A 26476-nucleotide genomic window follows, 5' to 3' on the forward strand; every position below is an offset into this window, starting at 1 on the left:
CATTCTTTGTGGTGGCAGAGAACTGGAAATTGAGGGGATGCCATCAAATGGGGACTGGCTTAAACAAATGGCATATGATGGTGATGAAATACCACGGCTCTGTAAAAAATGACAGGTTAATGTTTTTTTAAACAAGGAAAGACCTACATGAAATTATGAAGAGTGAAACAAGCAGAACTAAAACAACATTATATATTGCAACAGAAATATTGTTTGAAGAATGACTTGTGTATGTCTACCTCCAGAAAGAACTGATAAATAGAAATAGGTAAGACATAGTTTTATATACATATGTCTTTTTGTCAAATGATGCCTTCTCTAATGGGGAAAGAAGGAGGGAATTAACTGGGCTTTGTTTTGTTTCTTTAAATAATCCTCATCTCCCAATTTAGAATCAATAGTAAATATTGGCAGAAGAGGGATAAGGACTAAACAATGGGGGACTTGCCCACAGTTACACAGTTAGGAAGTGTCTGACATCATCTTTGAACCCAGAACCTCCCACCGTTAGGCTTAACTCTTCAATCCATTGAGCTACCTCGCTGTCTCTGCACAGAGTATTTTAATGTAACAAATAAACAAATAAATCTTAATTTAAGAAAAAACATTTCTTCCTCTCAATGAGATTACATTTTAGTGGATGAAATAACATGTAAATAGATAAATAAATACAAGATAATTTGAAGAGAGAGCCTCAATAACAAGAGGGAGGAACATTTTTAAAAGGCTTTTTGTAAGAGGTGCCAGGTGAGCTGAGCCTTGAAGGAAACTAAAGGTTTTATTAAGAGATAATGTATTTCAGGTTTAAGGAACAGCTTGAGGGAAGTCACAATAGGATATTTGCTAGCTGTGTGATCATGAGCAAACCCCTTATCTAAACTATCATTTACTAGCTGAACAATCACAGGTAATTCACTGACTTCTCAGAACCTCAGGATACTTGCCTGATTTATTTACTGACTTATTGTAAAGGAAGAGTGCTTTATAAGCCATAAAATAGTATATGAAGGTGAGTTCTTTTTGCTTGCCTAAGCTATTCCTAACACCTGGAATATCCTCTGCTCACCAATCCAAATCTTCCTTATACTTAATGGTTATTCAGTGGTTTCAGTCATATCTGATTCTTTATGACTCCATTTGAGATTTTCTTGGCAAAGATATTGCAGTGGTTTGCCTGCCATTTACTCCTCTAGCTCATTTTACAGATGAGGAAACTGAGGCTAACAAGATTAAGTAACTTGTCTGTGGTCACTCAGACAGTAAGTGTCTGAGACCAGATTCGAACGCAAGGAGATGAATCTTCCTGACTCCAGGCCAGGTATTCTATCCACTGTGCTACCTACCTGCCTATTCCTAATGGTTTAATTTCATTCTCACTTCCTATCTGAAACTTCCTAGGTCCATTCTAAGTGGCAATCATCTTTCCCTTCTAATACTCACTTTCTCTCTATATCGCTTATAGCATATTGCCTTGTGACAGCTCATTTTGTTGGTCCACAGTCAATATTTGGATGTCTTTATGTCTTATCTCCCCAGCTAGTCTGTAAGTTTGGTAAGATAGTTTGAAAAGACAGAGTCAAGAGATCTGGATTCAAATACTGCCTCCAATATTTAATAGCTTGCTGACCTTACCCTCTCTTGGGCTCTGTTTCCTCTCTTGTAAAATGATTGATTATACTAATGTTTGCACTAGCTGCCTCACAGTGTTAGCATTCTTTGTGTAAGCCTTAGGCTGGAAGAAGCAAGTGGTTTTTTAATATTCTTATTGTTGTTGAGTGCAAAAACTGTGTCTTATTCACTCTTGTGTTCCTTCAGCACTGTGTATAACAGTACTCAATAAACAACTCTTAAGTGAATGAATGAAATGAATGAATGAAGCAATGAAGCAATTGCAATTGTGTGACGAATGATTTAGCTCAGTGAATGCATGTGTGGGCACTTTGAATGATGCAGTTTCCCCAGATGGAGTTTAAATTTCTAGTACATCAAATCTCTCCAGTGAATTTTTCCACCAGTTTTTCAGGAAACAAATCAAATGTTCCACACAGAAGCAAATCTCCTGTACCCCACCCCCATCCAAACACATAATCCACAGCACTGACACCCTAGTTGCTTAAGTAAAAATTTCCATCTGGCAGCACAGATGGTTTCTAAGTCTCCTACTATAACATCTCAAGCAATTTTCCTGTCGTGCTCAATAAGCTAGGGGGTTGGGGAGGGACTTAAACCATCATTAAAAGGTTGAATTCAAGGATAAGAACATCCCTCCAGGGACCCTGGTTTTTCTTGGGGGAAGGGGAGTCTGCAATATGACCGAGCTCCAAAAGTAGCCCTCATCCCACTTCCCAGCAAGTTTATAGACAAGGACTTGAAAATCCTAGAGTGCCAATATCAAAAGGGATATTAGCTCATAGAATGACAGGGTTGGAAGGGACCTTCAAAACAAATCACAGAATATTAGAGCTGGGAGGAAATTTGGAGCATAGAACACCGAATGGTAGGACTGCAAGGGGATTATAGAACAAAGAACACAGATCAGCTGCAAGGCAATTTGGAACAAAGACTACAATGTTGCTGCAAAGGGATTTGGAACACAGAATGGTGGAGACTCAAGAGAATTTAGTTACACAGAATATAGACTAGTAGAGATGAAAAGAACCCTTGAGGTAATTTGGTCTAACCCTTCTCCCCACTTCAGCTTCATTCCGTGCAAACGCTGACTAGTGAACCTAGAAAGAGAGCATTTTTAGTTTTTAAAGGGGGACCACTCCAGAATAAGTGAGACACCACACCTAGGTTTAGAAACAGGTTGCCACTTACAAGGCATCTGCACAGCCCCTTCAACTCACCCCCTCTCCAGCATCAGCCAGGACAGGGTTACACGTTAATTACCTTTCACAGAACAAGCTTTACACAGCAGAGCACATAATTAGCTCCCCCAAATGAAACTGTAAACATAACTTCATTTTTTTTACCCTAAATTTTCCCAGAAAAGGATTTGGATCACTACTCACCCAAGGCAGCTCATCTTTACTTCCTGCTTGTCATAGATACTTCCATTCTGGTACAAAACTACCACTGGGCACTGTGGCCAACCCCCTGGAGCATTCAGGGAAGTAAAAGGCTAAACCCCAATCCATGCAAGATCCCTGTTGCCAGGAAAGCCAGTAGAATGGGGAATGCTAGCACATCATTGGAGTTGATGACTGCATAAATGGGTGGAAATCCACATGTGGAGGGAAAGGGGAAGAAGGGGAAAGCCCCAGGTCTATGGAAGCAAAAGACACATCAGGCAGAGAGCTCAAGGTCTGTGCTGAGTCCAAGAGATGTGTTGCAAACAAATACCTTGCAATGACTGTTAAATCATGAGGAGAATTTCGAGGGGGGGAAAGTGAGGAGAGACCATCAAAGGGAACAAGTCAAGCTGTGGCAACAGCAGGATCCTAATAAATAGAGCTAGGGCAGTAGAAAGATCCAATCAGGCAGCTGTTCCTGGTCGCAGCTAAACTGAGCATTTATCTGCTGCATTGCTCTGCAAACAACAAATGCCCATACAGAAAGCTCGGGCAGGGTGCCTGACGGCATCATTGCAGGAAGGGTGCAGCTTTAACAGAACGGTAATGGATGGGGCAGAGGAAATAAAGGCATTCTGGGGGAACTCGATGAAGAATGAACCATAATAACAGCCACTTGGACGGCTTTAAGGTCTAGAATACAGGTCCTCTTCATAATAACCTTGTGAAGCAGGTGCTGCAAACGCTAGTACTTCTGCTTCCGAGTCAGAGAAACTGAGGGATGCAGAGATGAAGTGATTTGCCCATAGATAGTAACATGACTACAAAGTAGGGGAGGCTTGGAGCCCCACCTGAAAGTCAGGTGTTCTTTCAACTATGATGATGGCTGAGAGATGGCCTGAAAGCAGCACACCAGCCTTTCCCCCCCCCGACTCTGAGGCTGCTATAGGGAGCTGGTAAAAGCAGGAAAGGCCAGAGCTTCTGGATAAGCGGTTGTTATAGACTGGACTAACAGAGCTGGCTGTCATGAAGGAAAGGAAGACAAGCCAGAGACTTCATCATAGAGGAATAGCCCAGCTTGAGCTAGGTCCCCTGGTGTCCCTGGCTGTCTTTCCCAGCGGGTATGAGCTCCCCAGGATTGGATGTACCCCTGGAGAAGTCTGTGTTGTGATCCACAAGGCAAAGAACCGCAAGAGCTGAATGGTAATGACGGTGGTGTGTCACAAGGTAAATTCCAGCTGTATCCTTCATCACACCTTCTGCTTCTTCCTCTATTCGGGGGTACACCTGGATCAGAAACTGCCTCCAGGAGTGGTAGAGATTGTAGGACTCTGACACGTGATAGCTCCAAAACAATAATAATCACCACAAAAAATACCATTTCATAGGTGGATTATGCTTTATGGCTTACAAAGGATTTTCTTTCACATGGATCTGTGCCCAATGGGAGCTGAGTAAGGAGAGAAATGGCAGGGATGTGGAAATGAAATTGCCTCAAGTCTCAAGCTGATTCTTTGTGGATTTTTGGTGGTGTTGAGACAAGTGGTTTGTTCTGTGTATAGAGCTCTTAGTGAGGAAACTCTCACTGCAGAGAGAGAAAGAGAGACAGAGAGAGACAGACAGACAGAGACAGACAGACAGACACAGGCAGACAGAGACACAGAGAGAAACTGTTTTGTAACTTAGAGTCTGCATGCAAAGGTGTAGGGCTCAGGGAGAAGGGGGTGTCTGCAGATATGGAAACTTACACAAATTGTCATAATATTTTTACAATGGATGGAGTTTGACTTTCTGACTCTGTCAAGTTCTCTCTCAATTATAATGATGGCTGAACAATGGCCTGAAAGCAGCAGATGCTGTCAGTAGCCTTAATGAGGACATCAGCCTTTTTTAGGTAAACAATAAAAAAGGGAGAGCCAGAGCTTCTGGGTGTTTTGTTCAGTTTTTTTTCCTTTCTTTTTCTCTTTTAAAAACCTTTGTTATATGGGATGAATCTCTGAAAGGACAGGAAGTATATAGGGGAAATTTAGGTAATATAAAAGAAAACAAAAATAAATTAACAAAATTAACATTTAGAATCTCAGAGTGGTCTATGGCTAAAATTTTTTCTCCTTTCAGTTATGTGACTTTGCCTTTCCAAGAAACTCACTCCATCCCTTTTGTGGGGCATGGCTTTCATTTTTCAAACCTTTTATTTATTTATTTTTTAAATACAAACCCTTGCAGATAAAACCAGAGCTGCCAGGGGAAAGGGAAGATAAAAATGCCTGCCTTGCTCGTGTGACCCTGAGCAAGTCATTTAACCTCGACCACCTAGTCCTTACTGCTCTTCTGTCTTAGAACTGATACTAAGGCAAAAAAAAAAAAGGCTCAGTAAATAGAAATCCAGGCCTGGAGACAGGCGATTCTGAGTTCAAATTTGACCTCATACACTTCCTAGCTGTATGACTCTGGACAAGTCACTTAACCTCAGTTGCCTAGCCTTATCATACTTCTGCTTTGGAACCCATACTTGATATTGATTCTAAGGCAGAAAGTAGGGTTTTTTGTTTTGTTTTGTTTTGTTTTTAATGCCTACACTTGCTCTCTTCAGAGCTTGGGGTTCTTAGTAGTTCACCATTTTACTTGTAGGAGAACCTGGTTTCTGGGTTTTGTTTTGTTTTGTTTTGTTTTGTTTTGTTTTGTTTTGTTTTTGCTAGCTTAGGAACCTTATAATTGTGCAGTGCTCACCCCACCCCACCTCTGGCCTACTTTGCCCTAACAGTTCTAAAGTAGGATTTCTGAGCCCCCAGCTTAACTCGGGCAAAATGTTTCTTTCCCACTTATTTGTAAACATTAAGTTCCAATACAAAATACAGCTTTGAAGTTCTGTTTTTTAATCTCATTTACTAGTTTAAAAAACAAACAATATAAATTGATAAGAAAATAAGAAACAAAAAATGTAAGTTTTCCAAGCACAGCAGTAAATTAGTGGGATATGGGTGAATGAATTTTGTTGTTGAGGAGTTCAGTTGTGTCTAACTCTTCATGACCCCATTTGGGGTTTTCTTGGCAGAGATACTAGAATGGTTTGCCATTTCCTTCTCTAGCTGATTTTACAAATGAAGAAATTGAGGCACACAAGGTTAAGTGACTTGCCACAGCTAGTAAGTGTCTGAGGCCAGATTTAAATTCATGAACATGTGTTATCCTGATTCCAAGCCCGGTGCTCTGCCCACTGCACCAGAGAGAATAAAAAACTCACAATATATTTGAACCACAGGTGGAAAGGTATAGCACTGGTTTCTCTCCCTGACCCCCAAAGCCAGGGATGAAATCCAGTCTTTAAAAACCAGAATACAACAATTAGAAGCAAGAGACTTCACAAGGCAGTAGGATACTATAAAATAAAATCAAAAGAATGAAAAAATTGAGGAAAATATGAAGCATCTCATTCACAAAACAGACAATTTAGAAAATCGTTCCAGGAGAGACAACTTAAGAATCATTGGTCTACCGGAAGACCAAAGAAAAAGCCTGGACATCATACTACAGGAAATTATCAAAGAAAAAATTCTAGAACAAGAGGGAAAAGTGGAGATTGAAAGAATCCACAGATCACCTCCTGTACTTAATCCCCAACTGAAAACACCCAGGAATGTTATAGTCAAATTCAAGAACTATCAGATCAAAGAAAAAATAGTAAAAGCTGCCAAGAAAAGGTCATTCAGATACGATGGAACCACAGTGAGGATAACACTGGATCTGGCTGCATCTACACTGAAGGACCAAAAGGCATGGAATACAATATTCCAGAAAGCAAGGGAACTAGGTCTACAACCAAGAATCAACTACCCAGCAAAACTGACTATATTCTTACAGGGGAAAGTATGGTCATTTAACAAAATAGAAGAATTCCCTGGCCCCTAAGCTGGAACTTTTTTGTGCCTAAATTACCTTCACAGTTCTACTTAGGACTAGAAACCTCCTGTCCATTTTCCATGTCCCTAAACTTGGTTCTCTCTCCCTCCCTTTGTGCTTCCCATCCTTCTCTCCTACCTACAAGCCTCTTCTTCCAATCAAGGTCAATGGCATTTGGGGTAATTTCCCCTAAAGTTAAGGCTACAATTCCATCAGAGGAATGGTTCTGTGGTCTAGGAAAGTCTCTCCTCTTAGGCAGCTCCGCACCTTCTCCACAATTTATAATTTTAAAGAGTTGCCTAGAGGACTAAAATATAGGCTAGAGCCACAGGTTTTGTAAAAGATAGAATTTGTACTCAATTCTCCCTGGCTTTGAGGTCAGCTCTCTCCGCCAACATCCTCATTGCTGCCCACATTCCCAGATTAAAATGTATTTGGGAACTGATGAAGAGGGAAGTAGGCAGAACCAGGAGAATGTTGTCCACAGGAACAGCAATGTTGTGCTATGGTCAATTATGAAAGGCTTAGCTATTCTCAATAATAATACAATGATCCAGGACAATTCAGAAGGACATCTGACAAAGAATGCTATCTACCACTAGAGAAGAGAACTAGAAAGAAAGAGCTGTTGGGATCAGAATGCAGATCAAAACATACTCCTTTTTTGCTTTTGTTTCTTTGTATTTTTATTTGGGAGTTTTGGTTTTGTGTGAGTATTCTCTCACAACGAAAACTAATATAGAGATGTGTTTTGTATGATCATACATGTATAACCCAGATCAAATTGCTTACCACCTCTGAGAGGGGGGAGGGAAGAGAGGAAGACAATTTGAATTTTATAAGTTTTGAAAACATTAGTTTACATGTAATTGGGAAAATAAAATATTAAAATGAATGTAATTGGGAACTATTTAATAGAATATAGATAATGTTAATATCTGGTTTTCTCAGGGTATATTCAGCATGCAGGGACCCTTATGTACAGTTTAGTGATCCCCACTTCTATTTGAGTTTGACAGCACTGCCTTTCACCATTCTGCCTCTTATAAATCTTAGGAAATGGTGGGAAAAAGACTTTTGGCCAATAGGCGACCTCTCTTTTTTTGAGGGGGTGGGGTTTAGGGGCACCCAGCCTATTGTAGAGCTCAAAACATGTGTTATACTCTTCAAAATGAAAGACTTTTCTTAATCCAGAAGAAATTATGCTTTGGTCTTTGGACAAATTAATGGTAGTTCTTTATGATGAATCCATAAGCATTTATTAAGCACCTATTATAGTATGTGCTAGTCACTTCTAGATGCTGAGATTTGTATTCTTTTAGGGAAACAATTGTACATTTGTAAAGATATAGAAAAATTAAAACAAGGCAATTTAGAGGGGAAGGCAGTAGCAGCTGAGGAGGCTTAAGAAAGACCCAAGGTAAAAGCAGGTGCTTAGGTTAAGCATTGAAGGCATCTAGGGATTCTAAAATGCAGAGGAGAGGAGAGAATGCATTTCAGGAATTATCCCTAGTGAACATGATGCATAGAGCATTCCTGCCCTTATTCTTGCAGGGTTGATGATTCTCAGACTTGCTAATCCTCAGAATCCATGGGGACAGGAAAGACAATACATATATTATTTCATTTAATCCATATAGTGCCTCTTGGGATAGAAGCAGAGCAAATAATGAAATGAAGAGCAATTGGGGGTGGGGGCAGTTGTATATGTGTATGCATTGGTGTAAAACCAGGTATGACTGTGATGCAAAAACAAAAGGCAACAATAAAACTTTAATCATTAAAGAAAGAAGAAAACAAAGTAAGACTTTGCCACCATGTTTCAGCTGCCATCTTACCCTAGAACTTCCCTAACTGCCTGGTGTCTCCTTACCCTGGAATATCCATCAGCCCCTGCAAATTTCTCACCTTTGAACATTCCCACCCCCACCCCAAACATGCTACCCCTTTTCTCCCTGTTGGCCAATTCCTCTGAGGACCCCCATCTTGGAGAGATTGGCCAACGTTCATTCTCCTCTTGGCTCAGCTTCTGATTTTTTGGATTTCAATGCCATGCCTCCAAAAGGTACCATCCTCCCTGCTCTGTTTCAACATAGGACTTTAAAACTGACTCTAGTTCACTTTATTAATATGACCTTGAAAACAAGATTAATCTCAATAAATAAAAGGAAATTTCAATTTATATAGATAACAATGGAAGCAATGACAACAAAATATTTTAAAGCTATTCAATTTACAAACTTATCACAATTCAGCATTTTATGAGGTTCATCCTATAGGACTTATTCTCTCTCTGTCTCTCTCTCTCTGTCTCTCTCTCTGTCTGTCTCTCTCTCTCTCTCTCTCTCTCTATCTCTCTCTCTCTCTCTCTCTCTCTCTCTCTTTCTTTTTCTCTCTTTGTCCCTCCACCCATTTCTTTTCAGCTTCAGCTTCTTTTTCGTGTATTAGTTTCTCCTATTGGAAAGTAAGGTCTTTGAGGAAAGGGACTGTCTTTCTTTTGTGTTTGTATCCCTAGCCTTTAGTGCATAGCATGTATTTATATCTCCAGGATACCTTGCACATAGTAAACAATTCATAAATGTCTGTTACCTTGCTTTAGCTTTAAAGTTCATTAGGGCAGGAACCTTTATTTAATTTTTTATTTCCCTTCCTTCCCAACTTCCAGTTCTCTACATTAATGAATCATGATACTGGCAGACTTCTACCCCCAGTCCCTACTCAGTTTCTTCCACAGAGCTCTACACAATGTAGACAACTAATCAATATTTCCTTAAGTACAACATTGACTCTTAGAGCTCTTTTGCAAGTGGAGAAACCAAGGCCCACAAGGAGAAATTGACTTGTTGTCCCAGATCCTGCCTCCTAGCCTCTAGTCCAAAACACATTCCCTCCTCTCCAAAGTAGGAAAAAGAAGTCTATTTTTTAATGTGAGCATTGAGAAAGCATGTTGAAAAAGCAAAGCACTTTTTTTATGAATACAAACTAGAATTATTAATCATAATGTATTTATTCAATAATGATTTCCAACCACCCCAGCATTGAATCTTCCTGGATTTTGGAGGCAGTAGCCTTGTGTTTTTTTCTCTGTCACTGCCCTACCTGCTCTGCATCAAACCAGTGCTGTACCTGATGTTGTCAATGAGCATCTGATGGTCCTCATTGGTGAGAATCATAGAGAGAGCATAAGCTAAATAGTCCACTTTCCGCTCTGAAGCATATTGCTTCAAAACCGCAAACACTTTTTCCTTCAACTCAGGTTTATCCCCAAGGATTTCATCCACCTACAAAAAAATATGAATAAATTTCAGAATAAGAACATCTCAGTTTTCCATGAACAGACTCTCTTAGTCTTTCTCATCTCCCCTTTCAGCTACATTATATTTATTTTGTATTTATTCTATATACATATATTGGATAACCAAGGGAAAGAGTTATGGTATGGAAAGCCACAAAGTGACACATGAAAGTCACAGACGACTCAGTGGATTGAGAGGCAGGCCTAGAGATGGGAGGTCCTGGGTTCAAATTTGGCCTCAGATATTTCCTAGCTGTGTGGCCCTGGGCAAGTTATTTAATCCCCATTGCCTAGCCTTTACCTCTGTTCAGCCTTGGAGCTGATACTTGGTATTGATTCTAAGATGGAAGGTAAGGATTAAAAAAAAGTCACAGAGATGGGGTATAGAAAAATAGGGTGGTCTGCTGATATTCCCATTCATGGTAATATCAATTTGATTACAGTTATCAGAGCAAGAAGTGGAAGAGAGTATAGAGATGTAGGTATAGAATGGAAGATAGTTGAGGTGAAGGTGAGGACTCATGGTCCCTGAGAGTAGAAAGCCAATTCTCAGAGCCTTACAGGCTTGGTTCTTGATGGTTCATTTTGGAGGGTGTAAACCTCAAATTTCCTTAGACTTATAAATGTTGGAAATTTCACCATTGGGATATTTCATACTTGGAAAATTTCTTACTGATAGTCTATTGGAATGGGAACCCCATTGGCATGGGAGGTTCCTTCTCTTCCCTTCTTAAGATTACTTTAGGACAGAAACCTTTTGCTGAACAATGGAAAGGACTTTGACCTATGCTTAAGCATAGAATAGGAATTTCTTTGAGTCATGATTGATTTTAGAATTGATACAATGGAGATACTTGGAATAAATCTCCACCCTATTCAGTCCTAACAGGATTGAGTAAGGGCTGCAGCCTAGATCAAAATTTAATTATTCCAATCTCTACCCTACTCAGGTTAACAGGATTTAGAAAGGGCTGTAGCAAAGGAGCAAAGATTTAATCATTTGAAAATATGACCTTCAACAGACATGTGCAAAAGCCAGAAACCTCTGGGCGGTCCTGGGTTAAGCTAGAGCCTCCATTGGCACAGGGAAATTGATGAACAGTGATTGGTAGATGGGAGAACTGAGGGGAGGAACTTGGATGGTTTCCTTAAAGATAGGGGGTCTGAAGACTCCAGGGGGGGGGGGGGAGTAGTTGGTCGGTGTGGTTCGTGTGGGCTCTGAGAAGCTTGCTCTGAAGGAAGCTGAAGGTGGGGGCCTCTGAGACTGTTTCTCCATTTTGGTCACGTGAGTAATAGGGACTGATCTCTTTTCTCTGCCCCAGCTATCTAAGGGCTTGGGCCTTTTGGCCCAGCCTAAACAGAAGGGGTATTTAAGCCCTATTTCCTTCTCTCCCTTTTCTCTCTCTCTATCTCTAATTACTTCCTCCTATTGTAATTAAACTCCATAAAAGATTGATGGCTGACTTAAGTTTTCATTTAGGAATTACATAGCTGATTCCTTGGCGACCTTAAATTAATATATATCAGTCTTTTAAAGTGATTCCCTTGTAACAAGGGAGAAGCAAAGTAATGAACAAAACAAGGTAACATCCATGCTGCTATAATATCCAATTTTTGGTTTTATCAAAGTTAAAACAGGAGAAATCATAAATTGTGAAATTCCACATAAAGGTATAGTTTAGAACCTTACTTGGTTATTTTATTTTATAACTTTTCACTCATTTTGGAGAATACACAGCTATTTTCTAACTACCCCCAGAAGAACACACAAAGGTCGAGCACGCACAGATATTCTGTGCCTGCTTCTAGGTAGATATGACTCATTTGCTGGATTGAATCTCCCTCCAGTCTCACTCCCTGTAGTTGACAAAGTTGGGTACCACTTCTTAAAGAAGAAGTAGCTTCCTTTCTGGTAGGTTTTTCTAGAAAACAAAACAATTCTGGTCAGGAGGTAGATGAAGAAAGGTTCTTTCTTTAGTCCTGAATAATGGTGGGGCAAGGACCTCCTAGGTCCCACAGAGCATGGATTTTACTAGCCAGATTTATGCCTCGATGCCTTGACCCTCCTCTTAGATGTCCTTTTCTCTAGCACTGACCATGAAAGCCCATTGAAGGCCTATAAATGCCTGTGACAAGGGCACCACTTCCCAAAGAGATTGCAGTTGCAATAGCAATAGATTGCAATAAGAAAATAGTCAGCATCAGGGGGAAACCCTCCTTCCAAAGAAATCTGTGTTTGGTATTTGAATGGACAATGTCCAGTGGCAGTGAAATGTGAACTGGCTCAATTAGCAGCATTGCAAAAAACTATTTATGTACCAATAAGGTGATATAATAACAACCTCCTAACGTATTGCATTAGTTATGATTAGTCATTAGAGTTTGTTCTAATCATCCAAGGGTCTTTTGGTGCTTTTCTGTGTGTGAATAGATTACTGTTCCCTACCACATTTATATAATAGATACCCTTTTACTTATCCTTTGCTGAGGAAAATCCTTAGACTTTGAACCCATAACCATTTCTATCATTATAAGTTTATAGTGACTTTTCTTAGAGTAGCCAAAGTAATGTTGAAGAAATAACAAATGAGAGAATTGAGGATGCTACTCTGATCACTGAGTTATCAGGTAACCCCAGAGCAATGAACCCTAGGGCAAATCAAGATGGCAAGTAGAGGAGGCCATCAGCCCAGCAATACCTAATTAGCCACTGTGCCAGATTATTTTAGTGATTTTAGTTTAAATGTGAGCTCATTGTTGTGAGTACAAAGGCATGTGAGCAGAAAAATTCTTGATTGATTGGATATATTTATGGACATGAGACTTTGTTTGGAGGCATCTGAGTAGTGACTCACCATGGAGGACAAAGACATGTGCACTGACCCTTCGCTAGAGGACACAAACCACTTGTGACTGGTTTTCAGTGACTGGAATGAGATGATTGATTATCTTGAGGGTCAAGAGGCTAGACTCTTATCATAGGTGCTAAGTGCTGCCCCTATTAAAGAGAACAACCCGCTCTTGGCCTCTTTTTAAAGTTTCCTTTTTGTCTTCTACTTTTCCCATGTAGAAAAGAGACCAAGATTCACCAAAGAGGGCTTCATCCTAGAGGAAATTCAGTATCTATATACAGCCTTCTGGTCCCTGCTGTTAAGATAAAAAAATATTAGTTTCTCTGCTGAAAGTAATATATTTTATGAGGTTTACTAAAGATTAAGAAATAAAGAAAATACAAAATAGAAAAGCACGTGGCTAGGAGGGCCGAAAGGCCCATTCAATTTCACTCACTACATCTTGGGAGACGCATGTCCCTAGAAGTGGAAGCCAAGAGAGAGAGCCTGAAGTCCAGTCTGTTTAAAAACCCCTCTCTCCTTGTGGCCCAGGTGATGACCTCACCTGGGATTATGGGGAACTCTGGGAGCTACCAAGGACTCCTGGGAATTGAAGTCCAGGGTTCAAATCTCCATTTTTACATTCCCCATTTGATCCTTGTTGGGAAAAGATTTCCCCCCAAAGGATCATGAAAACATAATCAATTTAAAGATTACAATAATTTGAGGATAAGAGGGAAAAAAGAACAAAACCAGTAATTGCTAGATGCACTGACAAAAAGCCAATTAGGGGGCAGTCCCCTTTAGCATGGAAGTATAGATACAAATAAATGTTCAATCCACCACACCCAAAGTTCATTCTTGATCTTCTTGTGCAGCTTGTGGTCTGGAGGCATCTTCAATGTAAAACCAATGTAGACCAGTTTCAGTACATGTGAGTCAACAGTTTGAAGCAAATCTGGGTCACAGGATAAGTTCTTCACCAGTTAGGTGGAACAGAGTACTGTGACTGGATTAAAAAAGGGCCTAGTTCAAATCTGGCTTCAGACATTTACTAGACCCTGTGTGTCAAAATATGGACACAGGAAAGGAAGAATTTTAAAGGTATATAACCCAGGGCAGCCAGGTGGCTCAATGGATAGAGAGCCAGGCAAAGGGATGAGAGGTCCTAGATTCAAATCTGACCTCAGACACTGCCTACCTTTGAGATCATGGGCAAGTCACTTAACCCCCATTGCCTAGCCTTTACCTGCATTGGAATTGATATTTGATGTTGATACTAAGACAGAAGGTAAGGGATTGGGGGGGGATGGTATATAGCCTACTAGAAGTCATTTAATGTGTGACTGCCTCAACTGTAGGATCTTCAACTATAAGATGGGGATAATAATTGCACCTATTTCCCATAGTTGTTGTGAGGACCAAATGAGATATTTATTAGCAAAATGCCTGGAACATAGTAGGTACTTAATAAAGGCTTATCCCTTTTGATCTTCTCTTCCTCTCCCTCAAAAAAAAGTAGGTTTAAGAAGGCTGCAAAAATATCAAGAAGTAGTATATTACATATTATTACATATATTCTAATTTTATTACATATATTACATATAATCTAATTTACCACATTGCTTGCTTTCTCAGTGGATGGAGGAGGGGCAGAAGAAAGAGAAAGAATTTAGAATTCAATTTTTTAAGAAATGAATGTTCAAAATAAATTAATGGAAATATTTAGCAAAATAAAATAGAATTAAATACATATGCTTATATACAATTAAACAGATGCAGAACCAGACAAGGAAGTGGGTAGTTGATTATGTAGCAAGGGTTAAAGAATAATTAATGGACAGTTTACATATTCTATTGGTAGCCAAACAATATTAAGAGATCTAAAAAGAAGACCTCAGCACGTTGAGTGGAGGAAGAAGAGAAATAGATGGACAAGACAAAGAGAAAAAAAAGATGAGGATGAATTGAAATGAATAATATTAGAAGGAAAACCCTCAATAATGAGATCACAGATCCACCAAAATAATGTGATACAAAATGGTATGGCACTAAACAAAAACAAATCCTTTGTATAAATATAATGATTTCCCAAAAAGAAATAGCTTTAGAAAGAGAAAAATAGGTATATTTTAGACTCAGGGTGGTAGACCATCTAGGCCCCAGTTCTACCATTTATGGGCTAAATGTTCAGTTAAGCTTTTGAGCATCAATTTCTTTGTCTATAAAATGGGGGTGATAATTCTCATACTACTTGCCTCATAGAACTGTCTTGAATAGAGTACCGAGTAAACAATAAAGGTTTATATTAATGTGAACTAGTAGTACTTCCTTAATAATGAGCAGATCTTGGTATAGGAAAGTAATTGTGGGTAATTAGAGAATAGTGATCACAACACAATTAAATCCTACATTATGGTGAGAGAGGGAAAATCAAAAGAAGCCCATTAAAAGGTTATTCAATTTTAGAAAAAAGAACTGTGACAAAATGAGGACACAGGAAAGGAAGAATTTGAAAGGTAAATAACCCACTGGAAGCCTGGAAACTTACTCAATAAAGGCATTTTGTGTGTGTGTGTGTGTGTGTGTGCGCGCGCGCGCACGCTCGAGCATGTGGGATGCATTTTATTTTTGGTAAGGTCAAAAAAGATTACATAACTTAATGTTCCAGACTAGATACTATTGTGGGACCTTGGATAAATCACTTAATCTCTTTAGTTCCTAGTTTTTTACTTGTAGAATGGAGGAAACAATTCCTTTCTACCTTATAAGGTTGCTGAAGATTCAATGAAAGAATCTTTGAAAACTAACGACCATTAAATGCTGTAAAAAATATGAGTTACTATTAGTATCACTAGTTATCTTTTATGTGTACGGACTATCCCCTAACCTCTGAGTGCTTGTGTTCCCAAAGAGTATCCAGAATGTATTTTCCTACAGAAACAATGTTAAAATTGATAATTGGGTTCTGAAGCCAACCCAGTCCTCTAAAGGTTATTGTACCCAAAGTAGTATAGAACTCACAGTAGCCTTTCCAATCTCCCTACCTACTACCATTTAGCAAGCTGTTGCTTTGGGGAAATAAATCCCAAGATTCAACTCCAGATTTCAGGAATTCAGCTGCCTTTCATGGGGGAGGCTCCCTCCAAAAAGATACCAAGATCAGGAATCCCAGGAAGCGGGGAGAATAGATACTACCAGGAATCAATAATTTGTAAATTTGAGGATTGCGTTGGAGTTGGTAGAGGGAATGGGAGAAGGAGCTAGTCCCTTTCTTTTTACCTAAGAATATGGATAATCGGATTGTATTCATCTTGCAAGGTTCAAATATAGACAAAGGCATTTGAGGAAAGCAACTAAAGATCTTAGGACCATAGAGCTAAAAAACAAAAGGTGTAGCCATGTAGGGCAACAAAGGATGCTGTCAACATTTCTCAAATTGGGCTTCCCAGAAGTTCCAACATTTGCCTTTTTTTTTTCTATTAGACTTGAGAAAGTTCACCACCAGAGGCTGTCTTCTTTCATTTTCACCCTTGCAAATTCATTGCTTTGAAATCAAACTAAGTAAGGAACAGTCTGAATTCCTATGAGAATGGGGTTGGCTGAGAGATACATTACATAAGTGAGGGGGAAAAAATAGTTCTTGCCCCCTGATGCGTGTCCCACTTTGACGTCTTCAGCAGTCGACTATCACCAGAGGTGCCTTTAACCCACATCCAAATCACAAGGTACCCATCAATAGAAAGCCATCACATGATCCGTATTGAATTTTCTATTAAATGTCAGATGCTTCAAGGTTATAAAACTGGAACAGAAAAAGTACAAGTGTTAACCCAGAGAGATGACTTGCTATAAAATGCCAGTGTGGGATTCACTAAAGGTCCTTTGATTTTTCTCATTTCACTGCTGGGAGCTGAATCACCAAAAGCGTTTATATACATTTAAAGATTCTACAGTTCCTGGATCTGTTTAAATTCAGAATCTTTCCTCCCAGTAAACGGATATAGGATATGTCATATAGGATATGTCAACTTGAAAAGGAGTCCAGAGGCTGCTTAGTTCAAGCTGTACCTGAAGCTTGAGTCTCTTCTATAACAACCTGTCTCCAAAGAGTGTTCAACCAGCCTCCAGTTAATGAGAAAGTACCATCCTTCTCCCCACCTCACTCCCCATCCTTTGGCACATCCCATTTGAGAGCACCTCTAATAATAATAATAATAATAGTGTATATCTATATCTATATCTATATCTATCTATCTATCTATCTATCTATCTATTTATCTATCTATCTATCTTAAAGTTTTTAAAGCATGGTATATACATCAACTCATTTGATCCTGGCAAAATCCCTGTGAACTTGGTACTATTATTATTCCCATTTTACAGATGAGGAAACTGTAGCATATAGGGGTTAAGTGACTTGCCCAGGATCACTCAGCCTGAAACCAGATTTGAATTAGATCTCACAAACTCAAAGTCCAGCATTCACTGTTTCATCCAGTAAGGAAGTTCTTCCTTATAGTGAATCCTTTAATTTCCTCACAGTGGTCCTAGTTCTGCCTCCTGGTATGAAACAGAGTAAATCTAACTCCACATGATGCCCCTTCAGATATTTGAAAATTGAGATTATTGACTCCTTTCTTGGTCTTCCAGTAAACATTTGAATTCCTTTAGTTGATCCTGGTCCTCTTCTGAAGCATATCTAAAGTTGCCATATTCTTTTCTTAGGGAGACTAAGGTTTTCTACTGGGCAAAGTATAGCACTAATCAAGCAGATTTTGAAGCTGATACCTGTTGGTGGAGAATTTTCACCTTTTTCCTTAGTTTACTTTTTTGTTCTAACTCGATTACACTCAAGCCAAAGAAGATTTTAGTAATATCTAAAAGTTATATCCCTAAATTAGATAGTTATCTGGTATATGAAGACTTTGATCTTTATTCAAACACTAAGATAAAAAAGGAAAGACTTAACCTTAGCCCGTCTTTATTAAATAGGTTTGGCAAGAGCTATCTACCTGCCCTTTAAGTTGCTGTTCAGTCATTTCAGTGATCCCATTTGAAGTTTTCTTGGTAAAGATACTGGAGTGGTTTGCCATTTCCTTTTTTATAGATAAGGAAACTGAGGCATACAAGTAAGTGACTTGCCCAGGGCCACACAATTAATAAGTGTGTGAGCCCAGATTTGAACTTGGGAAGATGGATCTTCCTGCTTGTGGCCCCCACAATCTACCCACTGCACCATCTAGATGCCTGCCCCATTAGAGCTAACTTCTAGCCCTAGCCACTTGAAGCTTCAATAGCTTGGCAGCTCCTCAAGGTACGACCTCAGAAGACAGAAGATCAGTGTTCAGTGGAAACTGGACTACCAGAGCATAACAAAAATGAGCCCCCAAAAGCTCAATAGAATAATATACCTCACAAGGACTCTGAACCCAGTAAGTAGTAGACCCAAGTAGCATAGTAGAGACTCCACAAGGAGCAGACTCAAAGAAACCAACTTGATAAGGCCAATGGGAGTGTAAGTCCCTTTTGGACCTTCACATGCATTCCCAAGGTGTCAGTCCCTCATGCTTAACCCCTATGCTTAGCCAATGTCTCTACCAATGGTCTGAAAACTTATGAAAGGGTATGCCCTGTATTTATGGGGGGAATATTCTATTGCAATTCTCCTTACTAGACCATTTCATTAAATTGCTTTGCTTTGAACTAATTATGTCCTCTGGCTGACTCCCAAAAATAGGTAACACACTGGTAGGGGGCTTATAAGCTATCATTCTGAGTAGATGTGGACCCACAAAATATCTTAAACACTGAACCTGGAATTCTTGGAGGCTTTATGAATGGGGAGGGTAGCCCCTACAAAGCAAATGTGCCTTCACCCAGAAGAGGAACCTTTTCTTTTTCATCCCTGTCATGCAGGAACTTCTTGGGCCACATATCTACCCTCTGTCCTAATCCCATGGAAATAGACTACTCTCTATCCTAACTTTTCCCAGGCATTGGAAGGGTTCAAGTCCTAGGATACTAGTTCCATATGATTCTAGTTCTTCTGCACCATTGGGCTCATTTTTTTAATCCTTTGAAAGATGGATAAATCATTAAGCTCTCTTGCTGAGTGCCATATGTCAAGCAGCTGAGTTCCATGGAGCCTGTAAAGTCTACTCAGTTCTTTAATTTTATCTAAAAATGCCCACTCACAAGATTATACATGGAGTATCTAAACAGGGAAAGAAATTAAAAAAGAAGAAGAAAATTATTTCTGTAAAGCAACCGATCAATAAGAAAGTGTTTCTAGATCCCACATGACTCCTAGAATTGAGGACCAGAGCCTTCTATAAAGGATCTGCCCTTGATGAAGCATTTTCACAGGTTGTGTTACACTCTGGTTGCCAGCTCTAGTTGTTTTTGTTTGTGTTTTTTTTTCAGTTCTGCTTTTCACCTCCATGACATTAGATTATTTAGCTGGATCATACATCCAGTACTAACACCAGTCAGGAGATCTTACCTACCTTTCCTAACCCATAAAATGGGGACACTGACTATCCCTAATGATGTTCCAACCAACTCTTAATCTATAATAGTAAATGTGAAAATATGGACATCACATCTTCCCTAAGAGGTTTTATGGTCCTTGAGGGCAGAAATTTTATCCCCTTTCATATTTATATCCCCAGCCTAAGAAAAGGTCTTGCACATATTTAGCACTTAATGAATATTTGCTGAATTGAATTAAGTGTAGGGATATGCTAGTAAATGTTAAACAACCGGCTCTCTACAAATGCAAGACATATTTTGAAGTTTGATTCGCATCATTAAAGCTTTTTTGTTTTTTTTTTTAAAGAAAAACCTTTTCTTCTTTCTGTTTTAGGATTGATACTAAGTGTCAGTTCCAAGGCAAGAGTAGTAAAGGCTAGGCAACTGGGATTAAATGATTTGCCCAGGGTCACACAGCTAAGAAGTGTCTGAGGTCAGATTTGAACTCCAGATAGTGAACAGCAAAGCTAGTGATCTTGAACAATTAGAGAGGTATTGATGATTTGCATTTTTGCTTTTGAAAATTATTTGCATTTACCACTCAACTCTTAGTAAACATCATTTAGTCATACCAATTTGTATCCATTCCCTCTAGATTTGGGGTATCAGATTTTATCAGAGCCATTTAATAAAATGATTATTCTTCCCAGTCTGTATCTTTTCTTCTTATATTAACCTCACTGAATTATGTAAACGTTTTTTTTCTTAGTGTTTACTTTAATAGCGTAATAATAATAGCTAATATTTATATAGCACTTACTACATAGTAATTATTAAAAAAAAAACAACCCTTACCTCCTGTCAATACTATCATTTCCAAGGCAGACATGCAATAAAGGCTAGGCAATTGGAGTTAAGTGACTTGCCCAGGGTCACACAGCTAAGGAATATCTGAGATCACATTTGAACCCAGGACCTCCTATCTCCAGGCCTGGCTCTGTCCACTGAGCCCCCTAGCTCTTTATATTTTACAATTATTACCTAATTCAATTCTGGGAAGTAAGTGCTATTATTATCTTAATTTTATAGATGAAGAAATTAAGGCAAACAGAGGCTAACTTGCCCAGGGTGACACAGTTAAATTCCTAAGACTGGATTTGAACTCAGGTTTTCTTGACTTCAGGCCAAGCACTCTATTCACTGTGCTTCCTAGCTGCTATGTGTGTGTATATAAATATGTAAACACATTGAATATGTAAATATATAGCTACATATATGTATGCTTACACATATATATTCACAGACAGTTATTTTATTTATAGATTTATTTATATTGAGAGATATATTTATTTTATATTATTTGTTTATTATATATTTATAAATTTTTATCATATATATTTTATAGATAGATATAGATTTATAGATAGGGTTTGGGGCTACCATATAATATAAGTATGTATATACATATACATACATGCACATATATATATATCTATATATACATATATATATATATATGATTATATATAGTATGTGGTTTCAGTCTGGGAAGTCATAGGAATGATGGACAGCCATAAAGCAATTTATTGTCATTCCAGGTGAGTTTGGAACAAGCTGAAGGGCTGATCCCAAAGGGAAGTCATTTAGTCCTTACCTAAAAGGATGCCTGTTATGGAGTGTCCCTGGGATCTATCCTTGGCCCTGCGCCATTGAGCATTTTTATCAATGCCTTGGATGAAGACAGAGATGGTGTGTTTATTAAATTTGAGGATGGTACAAAGCTGAGGAGAGCCAAAATAAAGGATTTTGACAGGCTAGAATACTGGGCCAAATCTAAGATGAATTTGAATAAGATTAAATGTTCCACATTGTTTGTTTTTTAATCAGCTTCACAAGTAGAAGACAGGGAGGCATGACAATAGTCATTTGTCTGAAAAGGATCTGAGTTTTAGCAGACTGCAAGTGTAATATGAATCAACAAATGTGATGTGATAGTCAAAAATAAAGTTAAGTTCAAATCTGGATACTTCCCAGCTGTGTGACCTTGAGCAAGTCACTTAATCCCCATTGCCTAACCCTTACTGCTCTTCTGCCTTGGAACTAATACACAGTATTGACTCTAAGATGGAAGGTGAAGGTTTTAAAAAAATAATATTATAATTATGAACTATATATATATATAAATTATAAAATATTTAAAAATAAAGTTAAAAATGTGTTCATATTAAAAGAGATCCCTCTTTTAATATGAACACATTTTTAACTTTATTTTAGTCTCTAGGTCTAAGGTGGTGATAGTTCTTTTGTATTTGTCCTAGGCAGATCACATATGAAATATTCTGTTCAGGGAACTTCCGGGTAAACATGGCTGCAATCTAGACGCTAATTGCTTCCTCTCCCCTGGCACCAAATGAAATAGACTACCTCAAAAGAGCATAAAAATCATCCTTGGAAGAACGGAGGGACTCTCCAGTACGCCACAGCAACGAAGGTACGTGGGGAGTGAACATTTCCACACTATAAGAAGGAGGAAAAGCTTGCACCAGAGTAGGGGCCAGCGCGCTCACCAGAGACAGTGAGTGAATGAGGAATGTCTCTGTCTGGGGGGGCACACCAGGGTCCCTGGGATCTAAGGAAGACTGCTAGGGAACTACCTCTCAGGGTGGTTTCACTGGAGAACCCTATGCACTGGAGAGCGTGAAGACCACAGGGTTGCAAACTGCGAACAGTGTGGAGTCTCGAGAAACTGTAGAAACTGCCTGAGGCCAAAGCTCCACTCCTCGCTGTAGTGAGGGGGGGGGCATGCCAGGGTCCTTGGAAACTGACAGGGATTACCAGAGAACTACCCCTCAGAGCTGTTTTACAGGAAATTCCTGCGCACCAGAGAGAAGAGCATGGGGGCAGGTGCGCTAACAAACCGCGGAGGCTGGGAAGAACTAGTCTGAGGCAACTTAAATCCACAGAAAACCTGTCCATATCACCCAGACCTCTGACCAAAAAGGAAAGGGAAAACCACCAAAGGGATGGCTCACACTGCCTAAGATCAACCCTCCAAGAAGAAAGGGAAAAAAGTGACAATTGAAAGCTTTTGTGGAGGGAAAACCCAGGCGACAGAAGAGAAAGGATGAAATTCAAACAAAAACAAAACATGCCCCCCAAAATGGAAATTATCCACAAGCTCTGGAAGATCTTAAAATGGAGTTTATCCAAAAGATGGAAACCTTCTGGCAAGAAAAATGGAAAGAAATTCAGAGAGAGGTCAACAGTCTGACAGACAAGAACTCCCAATTGGAAAAACAGCTGGAAGCCTCAAAAAGCAGGGCAGACCAAACTGAAAAGCAAAACCAGTCCTTAAAGACCAGAATTAAGCAACTGGAAGACAATGATCTTGCAAAACAGCAAGAATTAATAAAGCAAAGTCAAAAAATCAATGAATTAGAAGAAAACATAAAATATCTCACTGACAAGGTGACAGACCAGGAAAACATAGGAAGGAGAGATAACTTGAGAATCATTGGTCTACCCGAAAAACCAGAGATAAACAAAAATCTCAATGCCATACTACAAGAAATCATCGAAGAAAATTGCCCTAATGTTCTCGAGCAAGGGGGCAAAATAGAAATAGAAAGGGTTCATAGAACACCCTCTATACTAAATCCCCAAAAGAAAATCCCCAGGAATGTAATCACCAAATTCAAGAGCTTCCAAGCTAAGGAGAAAATCTTACAAGAAGCCAAGAAGAGGAACTTCAGATATAGAGGAGCCCCCATAAGGATCACATATGACTTAGCAGTAAACACGTTAAGAGACCACAAAGCACGGAACACGATATTCAGAAAGGCAAGAGAAATGGGTCTCCAACCAAGAATCAGCTACCCATCAAAACTGACTATATACTTCCAGGGGAAAGTATGGGCATTCAACAAAATAGAAGATTTCCAAGTATTTGCAAAGAAAAGACCAGAACTCAGTGGAAAGTTTGACATCCAAACACAAAGAGCAAGAGAAACATGAAAAGAGTTCAGGATCATCGATTCCAGACCTGTGAAGACACCCTTGTACTGCAAGGTATTCTACTGAACTCACAAACTCTTCATGAATGCTACTCTGATTCCCATTTGGTATTGGGGGCAAACCTTGCTCAAGTAGAATGAAAAAAGGAAACCTGAGGAAGCTGTCTTGGCTCCTTGTGGGTCTGAGGATAGACAGAGACAGAGTCTGGCCACTTAAACACTACTAGTCTTTGGTATAATTTAAAAAGATCAAATTATATAAATAAATAAATAAAAACCTAAATATTCCTCAAAAAAAAAAAAGAAATATTCTGTTCGGTTCTGGCCACTACAGTGTCCAGAGGAAGATAGCCAGTTGGAAGGGGGGCCATTTGAGTTATATGTTTGAGTCATATGAAGATTATTTGAGGGAATTAAGATGTTAAACTTGGAGAATATTTAGAAAGGGAAGACAGAATAACTTTGTCATATGGAAGAAGGAATAGACTTGAAAAGAGTAGGATTTGATGTAGTAGGATTTGAACACTAACTGGGAGTGAGAGGGAGATCAGAAAAGGCTCCTTCAGAGCCCCTGGTGGAAGTGATACTTGAGCTGAACCTCAAAAGGATTTAGGGGTTCAGTTGAGTGAATGAAAAGCAATGTCATCTACACCTTCAAGTAGCTCATGTTCTGCTAGAGAAAAACAAAAAGTTGAGGTTTCAGATGCAAGTGGTATAGAAGGTACAACAACAAAGCACATGGTAATGCATCTTTAGGTACATTTCATAATATCCATTTCTAATGTTGAACCATTTGACAGTGCCAAGGCCGTGGGTAGCAGGACCTTTCTTTTCTGGGTCTTTACTAGTTGTGGCTGCTGAGACTGGCAGGGAATGTGGCTAGCCCCTACAATGTCAGTTGCTAGGTTCCATCTTCACAAGAGAGGCTCTCCTAGATATGGCTGAGGAAGGGGAGAAGGCTATAAACATAATCAGGGATGGGGGGCACTGCTATTCCCACAATTGGTCATTGGTTGTAGTGGCAGAGACATGGGGACCCTACTCCATAAAGTTTGCTCCCCTAGATGAGGACTCAAAAGGGAAGGTCAATGCAGGGCTAGTGGACTTGGGGAGCACTTCTATTCTTCAGGCCCTTGGACAAAGATGATAAAGGGGAGCATTGCATTTAAGGGGTCACCTGTGCAAAGGCATAAAGATAGGAGATGGAAATCTTAAATTTGGGATACAACAATCAGCCAGTTTGGCAGTAACACAGATAGAGCTTGTGAAGTTTAACAAATTGAAATAAACATGGAAGTATAGCCTAGAGCCAATCTCTGAAAGACTTTAAATGTCAGGGAGAGTTTTCCTTTTAAGTTAGAGGCAATAGGAAACAACTGATGACTTTTAACCACAAAAGTGATGTAGCCAGACCTGTACTTTAGGAAGATTGCTTTGACAACTCTCTGGAATATGGATTGGAAAAGGAAGAGATTGGAAGGAGAGAAACTAATTAAAAGTATATTCAATGGTCCAAGTAAGAAGTGATGAGGGCTTGAATGAAATTGGTGGCTGTCTGAGGAAAGCAAAGGAAATGAAGGAGAAAGATGTTGAACAAAACCATCAAGACTTGGCAACAAATTAGGTTTGTGGAATAAGAGACAGAGAAAAGTCAGGTGATGCTGAAGTAGTGAATCCAGGTCATTGGAAGGACAGTGGTATTCTTGACAACAGGGAACTTAGGAGCATTGGAAGGAAAAGAATGTTGTAAGGAAAAGACAATGAGTTCTGTTTTTGATATATTTGGTTTAAGAACCTCAGTTTTCTCAACTGTAAAATGAAAATAATTATACCTATTCTCATTATTTCTCAGAGCTATTTTGAGAATCAAATGGGAAAATGCCTATGAAGGCACATTTAAACTCTCTAAAGTACTCTGGCATACATATCAATCTACCAACCAAGAAAGCATTAAATTTCTACTATGTGCCAGACACTGTACTAGGTACCAAGACTACATACTATCAGCATACTAGGCATGAGGCATGTACTATCAGCATTGCTATGTTGCTGAAAGGTTTAACAATTTAACCATTAACAGTGTTCTTCCTCAGAATTTCAAAGCATATCAGTCTGAGGCTTTCCTGAGGAAGGATAGAAGTTCTTCACGTACAATCTGTCAACTCTGGTCTCAAAACTTAGCCATGTCAAAAAACTGGAAAATGAGGGGATGCCCTTTGATTGGGGAATGGCTGAACAAGTCATGGTATATGTTGGTGATGGAATACTATTGTGCTCAAAGAAATAACGAACTGGAGGAATTCCATGTGAACTGGAAAGACCTCCAGTAATTGCGGCAGAGTGAGAGGAGCAGAACCAGAAGAACATTGTACACAGAGACTGATACACTGTGATACAATCAAATGTAATGAACTTCTCCATTGGTGGCAATGCAGTGATCCTGAACAACTCAGAGGGTTACAGGAGAAAAAACACTATCCACATTCAGAGGAAAAACTGTGGGAGTAGAAACACAGAAGAAAAACAACTGCTTGACTACATGGGTTGAAGGGATATGGTTGGGGATGAAGACTCTAAATGATCATCCTAATGCAAACACCAACAGCATGGAAATATGTTCTGGTCAAGGACACATGTAATACCCAGTGGAATTGCACATTGGCAATGGGAAGGGAAGGGGGAGGGGAGGGAGAAATAGAATATGATTTTTGTAACCAAGGAATAATGTTTTAAACTGACCAAATAAAATAAAAACTTAGCTATGTATCTTATGTATCAATCTTATGTATCTTGTGTATCAGTCCAAAGTGAGATACAAAGTAGGAAAGGCTTAAGAAATGTTATATTCAAAGCCTCAGGAAAAGATTTACAGGTTGGACCAGCAACAGCATATTTACCTAGCACTCAACAAGTTATATTTGAATACATCACCACTCCTTTTGGAAAAGG

The 26476-nt window shown here is 39.2% G+C and overlaps 1 protein-coding gene across 10 annotated transcripts in view; it reads right to left on the bottom strand.

Moving 5' to 3' along the window:
• The window catches only part of GRID2IP (Grid2 interacting protein), a 208483-nt gene that overhangs the window by 126785 nt on the left and 55222 nt on the right, over nt 1-26476 (bottom strand). For 6 of the 10 annotated variants that reach the window (XM_056805868.1, XM_056805866.1, XM_056805867.1 and 3 more), the window contains exon 3: nt 10041-10195. In XM_056805868.1, the coding sequence (XP_056661846.1) occupies nt 10041-10195 (155 nt within the window). Of the gene's footprint in view, nt 1-3014; nt 8563-10040; nt 10196-26476 lie in introns of those variants that run through there. The other 4 variants (XM_056805877.1, XM_056805875.1, XM_056805876.1 and 1 more) reach the window with 3 other exon arrangements.

Source organism: Monodelphis domestica, chromosome 7, assembly GCF_027887165.1.
Source record: "Monodelphis domestica isolate mMonDom1 chromosome 7, mMonDom1.pri, whole genome shotgun sequence".
NCBI lineage: Eukaryota > Metazoa > Chordata > Mammalia > Didelphimorphia > Didelphidae > Monodelphis > Monodelphis domestica.